General features: G+C 40.4%; 2 protein-coding genes and 1 non-coding gene across 4 annotated transcripts in view; 2 read left to right on the plus strand and 1 right to left on the minus strand.

Annotated features, from left to right (window-relative positions):
* Positions 1 to 4,172, plus strand: part of homer1b (homer scaffold protein 1b) — a 33,795-nt gene extending 29,623 nt beyond the window's left edge. For both annotated transcript variants that reach the window (XM_017306661.1, XM_008418835.2), the window contains one exon: positions 438 to 4,172. In XM_017306661.1, coding sequence (XP_017162150.1) covers positions 438 to 629 — 192 coding nt within the window. In that variant the 3' untranslated portion in view covers positions 630 to 4,172. The remainder of the gene's footprint in view (positions 1 to 437) is intronic.
* LOC103470411 (junction-mediating and -regulatory protein-like) overlaps positions 3,390 to 20,735 on the minus strand; it is a 19,508-nt gene continuing 2,162 nt past the window's right edge. The window contains exons 2-10 of the mRNA XM_008418839.2: positions 16,028 to 16,201; positions 12,441 to 12,591; positions 11,930 to 12,099; positions 11,678 to 11,843; positions 10,753 to 10,922; positions 10,455 to 10,538; positions 9,792 to 9,887; positions 9,169 to 9,712; positions 3,390 to 8,571 (exon numbers count right to left, since the gene is read on the minus strand). Coding sequence (XP_008417061.1) covers positions 8,264 to 8,571; positions 9,169 to 9,712; positions 9,792 to 9,887; positions 10,455 to 10,538; positions 10,753 to 10,922; positions 11,678 to 11,843; positions 11,930 to 12,099; positions 12,441 to 12,591; positions 16,028 to 16,201 — 1,863 coding nt within the window. The 3' untranslated portion in view covers positions 3,390 to 8,263. The remainder of the gene's footprint in view (positions 8,572 to 9,168; positions 9,713 to 9,791; positions 9,888 to 10,454; positions 10,539 to 10,752; positions 10,923 to 11,677; positions 11,844 to 11,929; positions 12,100 to 12,440; positions 12,592 to 16,027; positions 16,202 to 20,735) is intronic.
* On the plus strand, positions 14,468 to 14,539 carry trnaq-cug (transfer RNA glutamine (anticodon CUG)). Its single transcript has one exon. It is a non-coding gene; the product is annotated as a tRNA-Gln (tRNA).

Raw genomic sequence — 20,735 nt, forward strand, 5'->3', positions numbered from 1 at the left:
GGTCTGTCACATAAAATCTCAGACTACTGGTTGTAACATCAGACACAATTGGATGTGGAAAATTTCAAGAGACGTAAATCATTTCATAAAGCACTGTGTCTTTAAAAGCAAACAGCTACCTCGCTACACACACGTTTGCGTGACTATCTTTGTGGGGACTTTCCATTGACTTCCATTCATTTCTACATCCTAAACTTACCCTTATCCTAGCCCTATTACTATCCATTACATACCTAACCCTAAGCAAAACTCAATTCACACCTTAGTCCTAAATCTGACCTCTGTCCCAAAAACAGCGTTTCCCCTTGTGGAGACTAGGCTTCGATCCCCACAAGGTGCAGTGGGTCCCCACAACGTAGTATGAATCAGGAAAATGATCCCACAAGGTATTACAAACAAACGCACACACACCAATAACTCGGTTTCATCTTCTGCAGGAGACGGAGCTGCGCAGTCGGGTGCTGGAGGAGCAGCTAGCGGGAGCTGAGCAACGACTGGAGGAGAACCAGGAAGAGCAGGAGAATTTCAGGAAGAGCCTGCGGACGCTGCTGGAGCTGCTAGACGGCAAGATCTTTGAGCTGACGGAGCTCAGAGACACCTTGGCTCGTCTCATAGAGGAAGCCAGCTAGAGACAGAGGGTGTCAACCTTCACAGACAGAGCCATATGATGATTTATTTACAGCCCAGCACACAGACCAATCCCACCCTCCATAACTCCTCGTGTACCCTCACCCACATACATCTGAGACAATGCACTGCCCACACTTACAGTTTAAACACAAGGGGCAGCTGATCCCTGATTTTTACCTTGAAGGCATCAGGTTCCTACCTTCTGCAAGCACTCCTGTAGTTGAACACGATGCAGGGACTACCTCAGCTTGCCTTCTGATTGGCTGTTGTACACTCGGTCAAACCGGTGAAGCTCAGTTGTAGAAAACTGTGCCTCGGCGCCATCTGCTGTCTGAATGGGAGAGCTGCACCGTAGTGCGGAGCATTTACTCAAACACACACATTGCACATTACTCCTCTTTAAAGCGGCCCTCCAGGGGGAAATGTTGAAAGTCATGTGGAAATAATTGCTGTTAAGACTTAAAAGAACTGCGCCAAAGCTTCCAAATTCCCCCCCCCAAAAAAAATGTTGTCCTCTAACTAGCAGATGCTTTGATCCAAAGTGACTTACTGTACAGGAAAGTTTTGAACAGAAGAACCCATGTTTGAGCCCGGGCTGCCGAGGAATGTAACCGGGTTTCGCTTTCGCATCGCTGAACCTCCCCAGCCTGGATTTACGAGGCTGCTTGGAAATGGAGTCTGACAAATATACATATATATATATTTTCTTTTAGCAGAAATGAAGGACTTCTGTATGCCCCCCGCCCCCCACCACCATATTACAAAAACCTATATGACAGATAAGCAATGAATCTTCCAGATGGCCTTTTTTCATGCAACACAAAAATTTGAGTGCTATAGCTGAAATGAGAAATCTCGTATCCAGACAGCTTCCACTATCACAGTAGACATGACCTGTCTTCCTGCCAAACTCAGTGTGGCGTGTGTGTCCCGAGGTTTGATATGATTGTGTGCACTCGCATAGGTGCATCTAAATAAATTGCATCACCAAAAAGTTATTTTAAACTAGTAAATCAATTTAAAAACTGGAATTCATTGTTATTTAGCTTGATTACACAGATAATTGTGTTTTTTAAAGTGTTTATTTATGCCACTTTGATGATTATGGCTTACAGCAAATGGGAACCTTAAAATTATGTTAGAATTATATTACATAAGGCCAATGAAAAAGAATTTAAATACATAAACATGGGCCAACTGAACATTTTGTCCATATGCTACATCTTATATGCATTCACTAATTGGTTGAGGGTTTCTTCTTTTTATTCGCACAAATTGCTGCATTAGAGCGACGTGACATGGATGTAATCGGCCTACAGATCTGCTGAGGTGTTAAGGAAGCCCAGGTTGCTGTAATAATGGCCTTCATTTTGCCTGACTTATGTAAGTCTGGGATTGATAGATTCTCAGGTGGGTTTTGCTGACCAATTAAGCTCTGTGCAAAAGATCTGCAAAACATACTGAACCGCAACTGCAAATGCAAAGCCAGAGAGAGTTATACTGCAATCTTAAAGCTTCACTCGGAAGAAATATTTTGTAGTATACCATATTTCAAGATCACTGCATTCACTCCCCCACACGTGCATATTGATAAAGTATTTAGACAGTTGGATAAATTCTTGAAGAGGCTTTTTTTCCCCCACAATTCAGAGCTCTTTCCTGTTTCTCATGCTGCGTTATTTTTGTACTCAAAAGTTAAGCTTTCTGAGGTCCATGTGTAAAATGCAACATCCCCTGAAGTCGGATTTTTAACTAGTGAATTCGGAAGTTGCTGAGTGTGAGATCGTGGGATCGTCTCCATGGCAACCTCGAGATCAGAAACTAATATGGCTGCTGCTGCACATCAAAAACAGAGCAACAGTTTTAATTGTAAAGCATTTACTTCCACTCCTGATGATTTATATCTCATTAAATCACAGTAATGTTTAGTAATGTAGATGTTCATTTAGTGCTTGAACATATTTAACAACACATTATTTTCATCTTGCTAACTGTAGTTATCAACTAACATCAAACACAAACTTGTGGCACCAAGCTCCATCTCATGAGGCAAATATACAATGTATTATGCTTCTTTTCCTATCAAACTTTTTCCTTCCACTTAACTTTTCATTAGAATTCTTGGGCACAGCACTCTGAACAGCCAGCTTCTTCAGCAAACTGGCTTTCACTCCTTGAGGAAGGTTCCCGATAGTACCTGCTGCGACTTCTACATAAAAAAAAAAAAAATTTTCATTGTCTTGTATAACAATCCAAATTTCTGAAAAAAAAATGGTATTGTTACAAACTGTGAGCCATAATCATCAAAATTAGAAATAAATGCTTGAAACGTTTGACCTTTTGATGAAACAAACGACTCTTTCAGTGGTATGCTACTTTGTTGAGATGAATCTGTACCTGGGCACGTTGTGCTGTTAGAGAGGCCTGCACACACACCCTCACACCCACTCAAACACACACACACTGAGCAATATTAGACAGGCTCTATACAACACCAACTCTATCAGGTACTCTACTCAGTGGGCCCGTCCTGAAGGGTCAAACATGATTAAGCTGATACCCCCCCTCTCCAACAGAAAGTGTACTACTGACCGCATTACTGTGTGGCAGCCCTGCGTGGTGCAAGTAGTGCAAACCGAAGGGCTTACAGAGCGTCATCCTCATGTCTGTAAATCTCCACCCTCAGTGAAACTGGCCACTGATTGTCACGCCTCACTGGTGACTATTCAACCGTTCTCAGTTTATATTCTTTTTTTTTCTTTTTTTTTTTTAAGTAAAGATATAACACTGGTGATATAAATATAAAACTGTACAACACAACTTTCTTATTCTTGCTGGCATTGTAAATGAATGGATGGACAAATCAAAATGCAGTAACACCCTGCGGTGACTTATTGTTGTGTATTAACCCACGGCTGAAAGCTTTTTCTCTGTGTACTGGAAGATTTACAACACCATGTAATAACACCGTGTTACAAGTTTTATACTCTTACTGTATAAAAGCAGCTCTGAAGCCCCGTGAAATCTTCTATTCTCACCCTCCAAAGTCAGCAATTTTTTTTAAAAATTATTTATTTATGTTTTACAGAGCTGTATCTCCACAAGGTGCTGCTGGTCTTATATCTATCTGAGCGCCCAGTTTGCACTGTTATGACACCGTTGTAACTCCATTATATGCCGACAGACTTGCATTTAGCATTAGCACAGTATAATTATGTAGTTTAAAGACCTTCTGTAGTTAGTTACACAGGTTAATACACTGGAATAAGACTCATGTAAAAGGGGGAATGTTACTTATTTTCTGTCTGATGTATGTGTCGAGTGGAGTGACAGAGATGAAATACTTTAATATTAATGCTATTGTTAATGAATGCCTTTGTACAGTAGTGGATAAAATGCTTTTCATTCTCCTGTTTTTGTAACTTATGGTATTTCAGTGTAGGTATTCACATTGTATTTAGAGGTATGAGAAGACTGGCAATATTTTTGACTATTTAAAGTAATTTTGAACTCATGACATTAAAGAGGTACCTCAGGCTTAAGAGATTTCTCAGATTGGTGATATTTGGTCGTTTGCAGGTAAATAGGTTTTGTTAAACGTTATGGTTGAAAACAGGTCAAGAGGCCCACCCGGTTAATTAAAGCTGTGACGATGTGGTCGATGCGGTTCACTGCTCAGGGCAGCATTTTGTCTGTGGGCAGCAAGAGCCCAGGATGAGGGGTTTGGATTATCGCTCCGTTTCACCCCAAACAAGCTGAGGGTTTACCCTGATGCCTGCCTGTCATGTTGTATTTAGCATCAGGTTCCCATTTGAAGCTAAATTAAAGGACTTTCACAATTAGAATTACTTGAACTGATCAAACCTGAAACGGTCAGATATTGATTAATGAATAGATTTGAGATTATTTAACCTTTTATTGAGTTTGCAAAACCTCTTACATGAAGGTGGATTGTGTTCAGTAAATGACTGAGGTTTTTATATGCAAATAACGTTGACAGCCAGGTTGACTTTTCCTTCCACTTCACTACTTTATTGCACTACTTTGGGTTTGTCAATCAGACAGAGTGCATTAAAATGTTCTTCAGTTAAAGAATGCATTCATGGAATTGTTCCAAAATATGAACAATTTAAGGGAGTGTGAATATTTATGCAAGGCTCAGTAAACGATTCAACACCGTCTTTGCTGCATTACAAGGATTTATTCCAATGCAAGGGTGAGGATGTAAAATAAGAATAAAAAAGAAAGACTTGAAAACATGAAAATGACGCGACAAAAAAAGGCAAAAAGGTACATTTGGAACAATTTGTGAACACTTCATAAGGTGTAAAAGCAACCGAGAGATTTACCGAGTCATTGTTTAAGACCATCAATCTAATTATCAACCGTACAATTTTTTTTCCATCCCTTTTTTTCTTCCATATTGTTATATTGCACATCGTCTCAAAGGAACAACAAAGGATCACACACAGCCTGCCTGGATAACAGGTGCTTGCAGAAGATATTCGTAAGAAACGCAATCACAAAAACAATTTGGCTGGAAACAATTTAAGCAAAAGAAAAAAAACAGTCTGCTGATAAAGAAGCTCGTTTAAGGTTAGTTACGGGTGAAGGTAAGCGACAGGAACATTAGTTGAGGCAAGTTATGGACGCTGACGCCTTCCGGGGCAACTTTCTCCACAGTTAAAGCAACCTAAACATTAAAACTCACACGGGAAAAATAGATGCTGCCATTATTACGTCTGGTAAGATTTAACTGAAGCTAAGGATAAAGACTCAGGACAGGGATTAGAGCTTTGTCTCATGCTACATGATAAGAGTGGAAGAACATAGTATTCACAGTTAAAACAGAGAAGTAGCCGTTCTTCAAGTTTGCTTTGCCAGGAAAGTAACAGGAACAGATGGTGCCACATGTAAGGTGTGTCTGATTGGCTCCACAGGTGAGAGACTGATGGAAAAGCAAAGTATCTCAGTGAAGGACCCTCCAGATGGAGGGCTAATGTCCAGAGACGAAGCTGTTCACCACACCATTAAGTTCACTTCAACTTAACGGTGAAGTGAACTGCCGATACTGTCCAAAGTGACGCCACTCTGGACAGTATTGGCGTCTCAAAAGATTTCGAGCCTCGACAATTAAGCTGGAATAAATAAAAATAACTGTGATAAATAAAAAATGGACTCAACACACCTGCAACGTACCCAGAAAAGTCCTGAATAACTTGGGCTACTTTTAAAAAAAAAAATTTTGTTTACTATTATCTGAATTTATGAACGAATGAATTTTAAAAGAGAAAGTACAATACATCGCATCAGAGCTGTTCAACACAGAGCAAAATGGAGTTATTCCAGTGTTTGAGCTTACGTGTGTGAATTCACATCCTTCTGCTTCGAGTCACGTTTGCGAGTCGTATTGTGCTGCTCGGCGTCTGAGTAATCACTTCACACATATCAGGGTCTGATTCCAAAAGCTGCTTGGTGTTTTTAAACTACTAACGATGCGACATATGCCTCAGCGTTCATTTAAACCAGAAAACTTTTATCGTATGCAAAAGGGTTGAAACTATCTCTGAGAAACGTAGATCTCAAGTTGCTGCTGGAATATCTTTATACACACACTGGCTGTGAAATAGATGTCTGTGTGTGTGTGTGTGTGTGTGTGTGTGTGTGTGTGTGTGTGTGTGTGTGTGTGTGTGTCGGTGTGTGTGTGTGTGTGCGTGTGTGTATGTTTTCACGTCTAAGAGTAATAACCCCCCCTGTCTGTGCTACTGCCTACAAAGTGAGAGGGAAGAGAAGATGTGATGAAGGAGCAGAGAGTAAATGAATAAGAGAGCAGGAGGAAGAGCATAAATCATGAGCCCACGGTGAGGCAATCTGGCCTCCCACTGAACATCCGTCACTGGAAGACGTGCAACTGGTTCAGCTTCTACAATCCCACACACGCACGTGCGCACGCATGCACAGAGTTTGGGAATCACCAGCAGAAATGTTCACTTCTCAACACAGAGAACACGTCCACTAATCAGGACCCTCGTCATCTTCAGTCGTCTCCTTCTCAAAGTTAACAGCCTCAGATCTGAGACTGAGGACAGTAAAATTCACTGGTGAGGAGTCCAGAGCGGAATACTAGAGGAAAATCTGACGTTGCCAACAAAAGCCTTTTAATTACAAAAGCAGCAGCAGCAGTAGTCGTCGAACAGCCTGACAATCCCACAGCAGAGAACGAGGCTCAGCCAAAGCGGTTTGCTGATGCTGTCTAAAGACTGCTGGGCTGTTTTCTTTACCCCGGATGCTGAGTTTGTGCTGTTGGGATGGAAGCCGGATCGTTTTTAACCGAACACGCGACCCGGTCCGCTGGGTTAGAGAAGAGTTTAGAAGGAGCCTCACTGTTTTTTTTGTTCGACCTGAACAAACTTCCCTGAGTCTCTTCCGCAGAATAAAGTAAGAAATGGCGAGATGGTGAATACATGATTTACGCTGCATAACAATGTTAATGTCAGTGGGTTGTGTTGATGACTTCCACTCACGTAGGGCAGCGGTTCACAGAATGTTTAGCTTTTGACCCAGAAAGTAACAGCGGAAGAGATCCTCGTCACCAACTATTTGTTACGCCTCAGTCAGTAAAACGTTACACCAGAGAGCTTGTTAACTTGAGATAAACTTTGTTCCTGAGTATTTAGCAGGGGATATAATATGGTAGATATAATAGAAAGGAAACATTTTATGTACTGAGTATAGATTTGGTTTATCCAAACTAAACTGATTGTCAATCAAGTGTCCTTTGACGTTATGGGGTTGGTTTTTTATTGTTGACAGTGGTTGTGAAAGAACTGCCAAAGTCCTTTTTATTCAGACTTAAATTGTTTAATAATCTAGTTTACTGTTTATTCTTTTCAATCCGCTCTTTGGTAGCAACATTCACAGCCCTGTTAATCCTAACCCAGTATGTCGCGACTAACCCACAACCCAGGACCGGTTCAGCAAAATAAGATGAGCCGATTTTCACCCAGCAGTTTTTAGAGTGCCCAAAAACAAAAAAGGAAAGTGATGTTTGATGGTGTAATGGTTTCCGATCTGGACAGTAAATCCAGTAATCCCAGTCTGAGTCTTTGTCTAATCATGTATTCATTTTTTAAATCTCCTGTAAAGCCCCCAGATTACCCTGCGCACTCCTAACATATTTTTTTTCCTGCACTCACTGCCTCTCGTACACGAAGCTCCCTGCCTGAACACAGCAATAAACCCTCTCTCAGTTCTGTGAAGGTCCCGTACGCAGCGTGTCAGTCAGTTCAGTGGGTTGGTGTCAAGTGTTAAAAGTGCAGACCTCTGACAGTACAAGTGATAGAAACATGAAAAAAATAAATAAACATGGCAACCGTTCAGTGTGATTCGACAGGTAAAAACCATAAAAACAAGACCATCCCGGTCATGATGGCGAATGTTGTGTAAAAATCCAAAGTAAAGCTGATCGTAGGCCTCTGGAGCATTTGGTGACGGCGGCTGTGACCCTGGCGTTGGCTTAATCACCAGGTGATGAGTGAAAATGTGTGTTTACAGTACGACGCTGAACTCTACAGTGCAGAACAGTCTGAGTGTTGTCTTGTGTGCAGTTTTCTCTGGCCGTCTTATCTGAACCCTAGTTTTCCCAATCGGGGGCCGTCAGTCCGTCATCGTCCGAGTCAGACTCTGGCGACGCCTCCTTGATGCGGCGCAGCGCCTCGTGGATGCTCCTGGTCAGCGGATCGGTGGATGCGGGGAGCTCTCCCTGGTCCTTTCTGTCCTTCGAGGGGACGCGTCTGAGTTTGACCCCCTTGCGTATCTGAGCCAGGATGCTGTTGGGGTCGTCGTCGCCCTTGACAGGATGCAGAGAGCGCTGGTCGACCTTCTTCAGGTGGAAGCTTCCCCTCTTTAGTGATGCGAGCACTTCGTCCATAGGTGAGCTCACTGAGGGCAGAAAAGACGCAACATGGCTGATTAGTGAACTTAAGAGACGCACTTGGTGAGCAGATTCAGAAAACGTTAAGCTTGACTTGCACTGACCGGAGAGCAGATGGCGGGACACTCAAACGCATTTTCTTTTCCCAATCATTGAACATACTATGTAAGAGCTACCAACTCTTCCTTAACAATACTCTTTGGAGTTGACTTGCTTTGCTAAGATCAGACATGCCTGCAGCTGATTCAGGCAGAAAGAGAGCAACGAGCGCAACAACCAGGAACAAGCAAAATGTATCTCTTTTATCCTTTTCAGAGTTTTCAGCCTCGGACTGGAATGAAACACGCTGGATTCGGAAATGTTGTTTGGAAATCTCAAAGATCTGACATTCTGAATGGAAAATACAGAAAGTGTCCTGTTTTATATGGCACAAATTGCTAAAACGAGATGCTAAAAAAACTTATCTCCTCCTATTAATGATCACTCACAGCTGGGAAGCAAGAAAAGACATTTTGAATGGTGTCATTAGATATTCATGTATTATAGACATAAATATGATTGGTAGTTAAACATGAAGAGCTTTCAGATCCCAACTTAACCATTACCTCTTCTGCTGTGGGAGTCAAACTCTGGAGTCTTCCTCAGTTTCTTGCGCGCGCTCACCAGCTGGCTGCTGTCAAAAAAGCGAGGAATGAACGGACCGAGTGGTGACAGCATGAGCTCCTCCTCCACGCTCCTCCCTTCAGCGATTTGGCGATATTGACCCACGCTGCCGGACGGAGAGGACTCCTCCTTCACTGGTGGTGGAGGCGGCGGGGGCGGCGGTGGAGGAGGGGAGACGGGGGACGCCAGCAGAGAGGAGAGGGAGCAGGGGGAGCAGGAAGAGTCTGCGGGGCTGGTGACGGGCAGAGGAGGGACGGGCGCCGTGAGAGTCGCAACGGGCTGAGTGGTGAGGGTGGCGCTGGGGTCCGTCTGCACGCCGGTGCTCAGGCACAGCGGCTGGTCTTGAGTCTGGACGCTGACCGAGTCCACGCACTCGTCCCTCCCGCTGACGCTGCCGAGCTCGGCGGCTGCTCTGCCTCGCTCCCGCCGTCTGCCGTGGGACGCTCGAAGGCGAGTAGACTTCAGAATCACCTGGCCCGGGTACCGCTGGGCAGAGCCGCAAACAGGGAGAGCTCGGTAAGAAAAGCACTGATAAAAAGCAGCCTGTAAATGAAGGTGTGAGTACCTGTTTGAAGGAGCGCAGCCTGTCCAGAGTCCGTTGCCTCTCCTGACTTACTCTGCTGTTCTTCCGCTCCTCATCTTCCTCCTCCTCGTTTCCAAGCTGAGACATTTTGAGGATCAGAAAATGTATGGGCTACTCATAATGTAGACAATGTGTTTTACAATTTAAAAAAATTATTTCATAATTTGTTCAAATCTTTTTACAATTGCAAACAAGAATATTACATAGATCTGTTTTTCTGTGTATTCTTTAGCCCCTGCCTGTAAACCTGAGTGAGATGTGTCCCTTAAACATCAACCAGCTTTAAAAGGAGGAAATCAAACTGGATTTCAGGGCTTCATGACTGTGGAAAAATGCATAGTCATTTTGGTAAACACTGAAATCAGGAATAATTAACACTCTAGAGTTTAGAAACGTGTTGCACTTCACAAGAAAATATGAGTTTACTTGCAAAAGAAAATGTGGACAATAATTTAAACAAAACAAACCGTTTCTTGTTGATTTTTGTGTTTCTTTGGGACCCAAATAAAATTTTAGATTCATATTAGCTTATTTAAACAGCACAACAAAACACAGAGAGACTCAAATTACAAATATTTGTGGCTAATTAGCGACTGACCAAATAGTTTGCTCCAAAAGTGTTAAATAACTCTAATAGAGTTATACCTGTAAGACAGGGTGGGACAATGTGTTCTTCAGGACGGTGTGGCGTCTCTGCTGTTTCTGGATGTGGTTGGATACACAGATTTCCTGCAGAAAGACGGCAATGAACTGGTCCAAATTAAAACATCTACACAAATAACGTAAAGACTGATTGAGTCGTTCTTCATTTTCTGCAATTTAAAACATAAAATGATACTGGTTTGAATAAGATCTGCATAGTGGAAGCCGATGTAAGCTAACAGATGTGGAGTTCAAGGTTCACTTCATGAATTAAAGAGAAGAGAGTTTCAGGAACACACACCCTTTTGTTGCGCAGATAGGAGCGCTTGGTGGTGATGCGCCCCCTTCTGGCTTCAAGCTGTCGAGCGCTGACCTGAAGCCTGCGCAGCTCTTCTTTCTCTCCAGTATCGTCCTGCGTTATGTCGTCTGCGCTTTCAAAGGTGTCGTAATAAACCACCTCATCCTGGCGCTCTGGAAAGACCAACACAGGAAGGAAATTTGGGTTTGTAACATAACAAGATGTGACAACATATAAGGGTATAAAATATTTCTCATGGTCAAATATGTCCAGTCTGATTTAAACATTTCTAAGCATATAGCGATGATAATTGTCAAGCCTATTCAGGCGTTGGCTATGTCTGAATGTGTTAATTTATTCATTAACAAAATCTCTATTCAGTTCTATACTTCCCACTTTTTTTAAGTTAAGAACTAAATAAAACAAAACTTATTTTAGAGTTTTAAAATAATTATGTTTAATAACGTGGGTAAAAAAAAGGGAAAATAATCTAGTTCAACAATTATATTAAAACTAGAATACTGAACTGTTATTTTTGCATACCGCTTAAACTTTTTTAATTATTATTATTATTATTATTATTATTATTATTATTATTATTATTATTATTATTATTATTATTTATTATTGCCATCGTTATTATTATTCACTGCAGATTGACGTGCTGTCCACCTGGGCTAATCTTCAAGTGTCATATCAAAAAATGTTTACTTTTTATGTAAATTGAATATTTCAGTGTTTCAGGATTTGAAATATGTGGCTCATTTTAGTAATTTTGTGGTGAAATACAAACTGTTAAGGAAAAAAAAAAGTTTTATATTTGACTCATTAGAAAAGTTTTTCTGACTTTCTGTCAGCACATTAGCTGGTAATTAAATCTTGTTTCACAAGTAAAAAAGAAACAAAAAAACAAATCTAGTAATCATACCTGCCATCTGTCTGCGGATGCTGTCTAGTTGTGCAGTGAGCAGCAGCTCCTCACACTGCAGTATCTCAGCCTGAATGTCATACAGCTGGAGCTGGAGCTCGTAGTACTGTGTCTCCATGTGGTCCAGGAGGGCCATCGCATCCTCACCGCTACACAGGCTCTGCATCTAGAGGAGACGGATGGACATTTTAAAAGTCGACAACACGTCTAGATGAGCCCGTTTCGTCTCACGCGGAGCTGACCGCAGCACACCTCCTCTCGAAGTGTGTGCTTCCTCTGCTCCAGGCAGATCTCCCGGGCCCTCTGAAGCTGCAGGGTTTCCTTGGCCACAGAGTAGCGAAGCCTCTCCATGCGCTCTACTGCCGCCGTCCAAGAGGACTTCCCAAATTTTCGCTGGTCCACCTTCATTCTCTCATAAACTCCTACACAGAAAAAGGAAACAGAGATAGGGCAGAAACTTTTCAAGAGTTTAACATGATGCTCATGTGAATGAAGCCAGAGAGCAGACGAGTCAGCTTTTATTACTGGAGTCAATAATGTCTTAAGAGTGTTTCATGCTTGACAAAACAGAGACATCTATTGGCCACATTTGGTGATTATTGTCTTTTTGCAGGTCAAAGCCTGTATCTTAAAGAATATTTAAAATACAGAGATAACACAGAACATATGTGAATGGAGGTGTGGGCTCTCATAAATTGCAGAATGGATCAACTAGTCTCCTGATTCTTCTCACTGCATGTCTGTCTGAAACGCCTTGTATTACCTTTCTGGGCTCTGGCAGTGATCTCAAAGTATTTTACAGTGAACTCCTGGATGTTGAGGACTGCCTCTTGAGCTTTCTTCTGCCAGTCAGTGTCCTCCTTCTTCAGAGCCTCAATCCGCCTGGGACCCAAATAGTCATTGTCCATGGAAATCTGATGAAAGAGGTTTAACATGTTTATCCCCCTCAGTGAAAGATTCAAAAATGTATTCAGTGAAAAAAATTAAATAAAACATTAAGCTGCTATGCTAAGATATTTTTCAAAAATAGCTCTTTGACTGTGTAGATAAAAGATAAGGCGCTATAGAACTCATATTAAAAATATTACCTGAAATTTTTATTGCAACCAAAAGAAATAAAGTAATATATCAACAGCACAATTATAAGACAGTCAAATTTGCCTTCGGAGAACAAAACTGAGTGAAAAAACACGGTTCAATGATAATAATGGTAATCAGTCCAATAGCTTAAAACTGACATTCAAGTTATGCAGCTGTATAGGTAAAAAATAATAATAATAATGAAATTAAAAAGAAAAATCTGCTTTAAAAGAAGTTTATTTAACACCAGACTGAGATTAGCTCAACAGAGTCACTTTCATCCCAGTTTGGACATATGAGTATAAAAAAAAATTCAACTTGAAATGAAGCCATTAGGTTTTCATGTTTCTTAAACAAAAAGTTTCCACCACCTCTTGATTTAAAAATCCACTTGGACTGCGATGAATTGGTTTTTATAAAATAACTTTATCATTTCACTTTTAATCTCTTAAGAGGCTGGAAAGATAAAAATAAAAAAATTTGGGATATTGTTGCTATTAATCATTAAGGCTTTCTGCAGAGTTTTGGTGTTGCTAGTTCCTTCAGTTCAACCACATTTTGAACAAAATTCAAAATTTGATTCAAAATTTTTGCTTCTCCTATAGCCTAATAAGTTGCTAATAGGCTTTGCTCAGCCTAACGCCTCCAATATTAACACATCTCTGCATAGTAACACTTACAATACAAATGCACATTAATTTCACAGAAGGATATTACCACATTTATCACAAGTATTAATGTCAGGGTCACATATTAAATCTGTCTCACTTCCTAGAGCTGTTTCCCACTTCAGGTCTACTGGCATCTGAGCAATCTGCAGGAATGTTTTAGATATTACACACCTGCGTACATTACTAAAAGACAAATTACAAAAAGCAATATAAAGAATTAGCAGCTTCAAAATGAGGAGCTGGTATTGATGTATTACTTATATTTCCTGTGCTAAGCTACATGGCTCTGAGGTGCAATCAACTGCAGACTACAATCTAAATTCATGGTTCAAGTGAAAAAAAAAACTTGGCTTAAACTTTACAATTAAATGGGGAAGAGCAGAAAAAAAAACGAATGCATTTTAAGATTGTGTTAAACATCTACAAAAGAAAGATGTTGCTTCATCCTCACGTTGGTGGCATTTGGGGTGTTTCATTACATTAACAAAGGGGTGAATTGCTCCTGAGTCAACTTCAGTAGACACCAGGAAGGCTGAGTGCAGTAGAGCAAGTTGCCCTGGTTTATCCCCTTTCAGTTCTCAAGATGCTGGATTTAGCAGTTTTATGAAAAATCTCACAAGCTAAGGATCTATTTTCTTGAAGGAACACAAAATGAGTCTAATGTTTACCATTTGTAATGCTAATTATGCAAACAAGTGAAGCATCAACTTAGAAAACTAAAATGTATCTTACATTTTACTAATAAGTCGGATTTCAAACACTCTGGATGAGCTCCACGTTTTGGTTGTTGGAACGCCTCCCTGCCATCACCCAAATCTTTATCTCCCTTGACAGATTGTCTATCCAATTCAAGCCAAGGGTATGAATAATTTTGGGCTTAACTTTAGCCTGTCGCCTGTACAGTAACTGAAATGTAAAAGGAAATGTTCCAAAAAGGTGGTTCAGTAAAAGCCTAAACATGCTCACACACTCACTCACTGTAGGATATAAATACACCCTGAAGTACGACCCTCACTCAAAGCTCCCCTCCCCCAGGAGAGGTTCCATGGTGTAATGGTTAGCACTCTGGACTCTGAATCCAGCGATCCGAGTTCAAATCTCGGTGGGACCTTAATATTTTGTGACCTTTGTAAAGATCTGTTCACTGTAGTGAAAAAACAAAGAGTGTAACATCAGCAAGGAGGTAGAAAGGACAAGCGTTGGTCAGTGAAAACAGCTCACTAGTAAAGAAGCGTTTCCTATGTAAGGACAAATACACAGCTGAGTTTTATCTTTGGCCAGCTACATGAATGCTAATCAAAAGTCTGTTGTGAGAATCTTTTCTTGTTCATCTTGGATGAAGCAATCCTTCATATGAGTTAAACATGTTAAAATTCTCAAATTTGACTAGATAAAAAAGCTACACTATATCCCTCTAAGGTGCTGGAAATGAACAAGACCTTAACTGGAAGCTTAACTTTGCTCTCCATCTTTTCATTTGCTGACATTACCCTGTCAGCATAAGGCTGAACCTGCAGTAAGCCTATAGGATCACACAACGCATGACTTATTTATGTTTCTCTGAGACTATAAGAAACTGGAGAGCCACTCCAGCACGTCACCGAAGCCACATCCTGTTACTCTTCCGAATACAGCGCAAAAACGGACTAACCTCAAAGCAATGTTGCAGAATGGATGGATGGTTTATTGAAGGTATTGCAGTGGAAATTGAGTGTTAGGTCTACAATAGTGTGATGTGGGAGTAAAAGATATGAGTCGAAGAAGAATACGACCACAAACATCTACGCAAATTATTGAGATTTTGCATGAACGGGCAACACAAGATAGTGTGTAGTTTTGACCTGGAAAGAAAATGATGCATGGTTTTCAGTTTTTGACAAATAACCTGTGCATTCAAAGCCCTTAATGTGTCAGTCTTAAATAAAACTATTAAGCTCTCAGCGTTTAATCAATTTATAGGGTTCACATGCACGAATTTACTTCTTAGTACAAGATCAGTTGTACAGTGAAACCCAGCAGAGATTTGTTAGAGATCCTTAGGAAACAAACAGCAACAAACTGGCCACATATCAAGTTTAAGACAACATTAGATTATAAAACATGTCCAGGTTTGAACATCTCACAGAGCACAGTTTAGCCCATCGTCTGTAAATGGAAAGTATGTCAACTCTAAGCGTGCTGCTAACGCTTATCTAAACCGACAGGACAAGCAAGAAGGACACAAATCAGGCAGCAAGCAGGGAAGAGTGGCAAGAAGAATCCCTTTGTTTGAAAGAAAGCCTTCAGAAGTCACACAGCAAATACATGCAATAAACTGCTCTGGTCAGATAACACTGGACAACATGCAAAACATTGCACTTCAGCCTGGATGACATCACCTCCACAGTGACTCAAGGTAGTGGTAGTATGATGCTGTGGGATAGCTTTTACATGTACACAATACAGCGTCTCAACACCTTCTGGACCACACTAGCTTTGCTTTTAGCATTTCTTCTCATCGCCACTTTGAGATTAAATTAGGCTGCAACAATCCAAAGCAGAAAAGCTGCAAAAGCAAATAAATAAATAAACGAACAGGATCCCAGCTGTTAAAGTTTACCTTTATCTGCTGTCTGCGCAGCATTGCTAGTTCCCTCATGTCCCTGAAGGGCTGCAGCAGGTACTGGTACAGCTGTGTGGAAGCGTCCAGCAGGCCTCCGTAGGCCTGGTCTTCTTCCTCATATAACTCCAGCAGCTCCACCATGCTGTCCATGGATTTGTGCTTGTCGAGCAGCTGCATCAAAAACAGTGTTTTACTCATCAGTAACTATGTGCGTTACTTGTACAGTATCACAAGTAACTGCACTTGTGAAGTGCTTTACATGAAAACCACTTCAGTTGAAGAAAGAAACCTTAAAACCGTTGATTAAATGAGTCAATGTCATTAAATTGAAAAGCTAAGACATGACAGGAATGATTAAGCACTCTTTGACCTTCAGGGGTAAACAGTAATGCTTCTGTGATGCAAACAGCCTCCCGTTGTTTAGTTCTGGTCCAGAGTGAACGGGTCTCTGGGTGGCTCTGCATGTTTCATATTTGACCAGCAACTTTGACGTGCATTCAGATACAAGACCATTCAAGCCCTGAGAGAACAAATATATCTTAAATTCTAACTTATTTTCTTGGTGTGAGAAAATGGATCAATGTCGTGATACTAAATCCTTGATTCTGCAAATGTTAGGTAGTTGTTGGCTAAATTTACTTCTGGATTTTATTTATGTTGTAGTTATTAAAGTTTATGTCTCTGTCACATGTTAACAGCTGGGTATTTTGGCTTGATTTAAGTGCCTTTTGACTGAATGGCATGGAGGGCAAACATAGATACAACATAGTGTAGTTGCAGTTCTATTCAGTTTAAGTCTGTTTGTCCATATTGTGGCAACGCAGCAAAATTCAGTTCAAAATGTTAGTTGGTCAAGGTTTGTAGCACTTTTTTTCCAAATCCCATGATCGACTGTGTGCATAAAGAATAACTATATAACATATTCAAAGGACAGTCGGCTCTAATTGAATAAACTTTAACTTCACTGTGAAGCTTCTCTGTAGCTGTAAATAATAGAAGTCTTTTAATACAGAGTAAAAGGCTCAATAAGCAAAGTCATATCTGCTGCTGCTAGGAAAAAAAAAAAAGATCAATGAACACACACACACATTTGTAAGGCTGAACAGGCCTGCTGGTTACCAGCAACACTAAAACAGCCATTAACTTGGCCCTCAAATGGAGTCAGGGGATCAATAATCCTGTGTGTGTGTGGGTGTGTGTGTGTGCGCGTGTGTGTGTGTGTGTGTGTGTGTGTGTGTGTGTGTGTGTGGGTGTGTGTGTGTGTGAAACCCGGCTACACGGCGACCAGCTATACTGTGTGGATGAGCTGCAGGGGACTGATGATCTGATCACAACCTGTGAGTCAATGACTGACTAAATCTGCTGCTTTATCTGGTTGTTTGGTTTTTTTTTTTTTTTTTGTGTGTTATTATTATTTTTCTCCGTCAATGTGTCTAAGTTGACTGGGTGAAACGGCGTGGATCGCATCTTAATGCGACTCGGCCTCTTTTTCGATGCCAAAAGTAGAGCAGAAAGAAAATGCCCTTGATGAGCACATTAGCATACTTTCATAAATATGCACTTTTCTTTAGCAAAAGCTGCACGACACAAGGAGGAGAACTGCAATGCTGTAAAATAAATAACGGAAACATTAATATCACTCTCACCTTATCTCTCTGAGGACACGCTGTTCTGGCTCCACCACTCAAGAATGCATTAACCTACCTCCATTGATTAGCAAGACACAATGAAAGCCAGTGTGCATAAATATAATGTCTGTTTATATTAAGAGCAGCTAATCAATCAGCAGCTGCTGCTGGGATGTAACTTGAGCAGGTCAGGAGTTTGTATTTTGTCTGCAGCACAGTTAAAATCAGAGTCAGGAACATGACATCTTTATTTAGTGCCAGGTTTTAGTCGTGTTAAAGAACAATGTTAAGCAATATAAGACCATTTTTATCATATTTTATCATTTCTGATCATTTTTATAACTTATTCACAGATATTAGCACACAATTCATAAAAGCTCATAGGAGCAGAAAGGAACCATGATAGCAATCATATGCAGCTCTGCATCTCAATGATCTAAAATATACTGCTCAAAAAAATAAAGGGAACACTTCAGTGTTCACTTAAATGTTTAAGTGTTCCCTTTATTTTTTTGAGCAGTGTACATGTATAAATGAAAAGTTATTTCTATCATTTAATAAAAAGTTGACCTCATCTCTATTTAAAACAGAGACAAAGTCTATTTTTAGACTTTATATCTGTTATTTTTGATAATTACAGTTTTGCAGAAAATGTAATTAAATTATTTTATTTTATTTTTTTTACAAAAATGTAGTGATCACAGCAGTCCAGCAGACATTGAGTGTAGGTGACAATTACTGAACATGCTGGTTGGTTATTAAGGAGTGCTGTTACCGACAGTATTATTAACAAGATGAATGGAATGAAAAACTGACTAAAAAGATACTCAACCAATAGAGTGTAGTCAAGCCTTGAGACATTTGTTAAGTAAAAACCCACTCAAGAGTTCTGGATAGAATCAGATAGGACTGCAGCTACGGAGGCTAAATACACAAGTTAAAATCAACACAGCTGATTGACAAGTTACGACTTCCTACATAAAATGCACTGAATCCTGTTAAATTATTATTTATAAGACCAGGTACACTTTTTATAACTCTTTCTTTGCAATCATTTTTTTTGTGTGTGTGTGTGATGATAATCACAATGGGACTTAACGGCACAATATGAACACCACGTATAATTTCATAATAACCCGTAGCAAACCTGAAAGAGAGCCTAAGGGTGTCCAGTGTGGTCCCAGTGCTTTTGGGAACCTCTATGTTACCTGGTAATATGATATTAGCAGAACCACCTTTGGGTTAGGGTTAAGGTTTCAGATTTGTTCCAACATGTATTGCAGAGATTCTTTATCTAAAATCGTTCAGGTTTTACGAGACAGATGCTTGGACCCGTCTTCATATTGAGCGAGTTATAGGTGAGCGGGTTATTCAGGGGGTCACCAGGACATGCAACTGTCATAGGTGGGACTGGGTGAGCGACAATACTTAAATTATTGAAGTAAAGTCATAGAGACATCCAGGCTCTTACAGCAGAGTGTGGTGCTTTCCAGAGATTATTAATGTCACTCACTTCACCTGTCAGTGAGTGATCTTTATGTTGTAGATGATGGCTGACCATGTTAGCCATCATCCAGATCAGGACACCGCAATCACTGTAAATGCTACTATTAAATGAAATAGCAGCATCAGACATTCCATCAACGAAGACGACTCTACTTTATTTCAAAAAGCTAATTATGAAAACTGAAATGGACTAATTGTGCCTCTCTGTTCATGTGTGGTGTGTGTGTGTGTGTGTGTGTGGTTCATTGATTTGTGTGTGTGGATGCTATTGCCTCTGTCAGCTGTGTAAGCAGCCAGCAGCAGTCACGCTGAGAGCGCAATATCTCAAAGCCGACATGCTTACAGGTGCAGCCCAGTCTTACTAAATCTCCCCTTACTGACTGTCCAGCTGAGTCGCTCGATCCATTACACTGTGAATCTGGCACTTTTTGAGATTTACTCTAAATCTCACATACTTTACTGCATTTAGTTCAAACTTATACTGTTGTTGTAATTAGAATCTTTCTTGTTGGGCTTTAATCAGTTTGGTTCTCTTTATTCTTCTGGATCAGTGGTTTCTAATTTTGGAGTCGAGAGACTAGGCATACCTGAGCAGAGCTTGGAGACAATACTGCTGGAATGACATGAGCTACATTTGGTGGTATTCTGAAGGAGGTCTGGTATCAGTGCAAGGCAAGCTAGAAAAAAGTAGCTATTTATGATGTGTGGGTAATAAGCTCAACCAGCCAAAAGGACTGGCTGTTCAAGTACACTGCCCTTCATTGGAAAGTATTCGAAAAACAGTGTATTGGAAACACTTTTGAGAAACCTTGTCTGAACTGAAATGCCAGAAATAGGACGTGGGAAGAGTTATGGGTTTAAAAAACTAGTGAGTTTTCCTGACTGATATGCTCCAAAATCGGTTAATTACTATAAGAAATACAAACTGGTAACACTGTGCTTTTTTCCATTGCATTTTGTACGTTCCAAACAGTGTATAGCAACTTGTTCACTAAATAAAGACAGAACAGCAATGTGTGTGCATCAAATTTCAGACAAAACATGTCAAAAGAGCAAATAAAGTTTTTTTCTTTTTTTTTACCAAAGCACTCATTAAATTAAACTCCGGTGTAGCCTTGTTTGATTTTGAGATTGAGGTAGATAAGAAACCAACTTTCACACTCAGATTTCCACCTAACCAACTTTTCCGTTCAGCTTTTCAGCTTGAATTAATAAAATGTCAACTTATGAGTCGAAATACAATGCACAAAGTAATGTGGTGTCAATAGTAAATTTTTTTTTTTTAATGAGTTCAGTATCGACATTACAATGTCTATCAGTATGGTGGTACATCTTAGTATTAGAAGTAGCTTTCTAGATCATATGTACACAAACTTACTTTAATGTGTGTTTTATTTTTTATTATCAATTGTTTATTTCATTGGAGACTGCTAAAAAAGGTGCTATGACTGGATTTTCCATAATGATAAAAAATATATAATCTTATACTTAACTGGCATGATTGCCTTGCCACTTAATTGGGTAAACCCACAGAACTGGGTAAGACCACAGTGACGTCACTGCCCATCTCA

Source organism: Poecilia reticulata, linkage group LG9 (genome assembly GCF_000633615.1).
Source record: "Poecilia reticulata strain Guanapo linkage group LG9, Guppy_female_1.0+MT, whole genome shotgun sequence".
In the NCBI taxonomy this organism is placed as follows: Eukaryota; Metazoa; Chordata; class Actinopteri; order Cyprinodontiformes; family Poeciliidae; genus Poecilia; species Poecilia reticulata.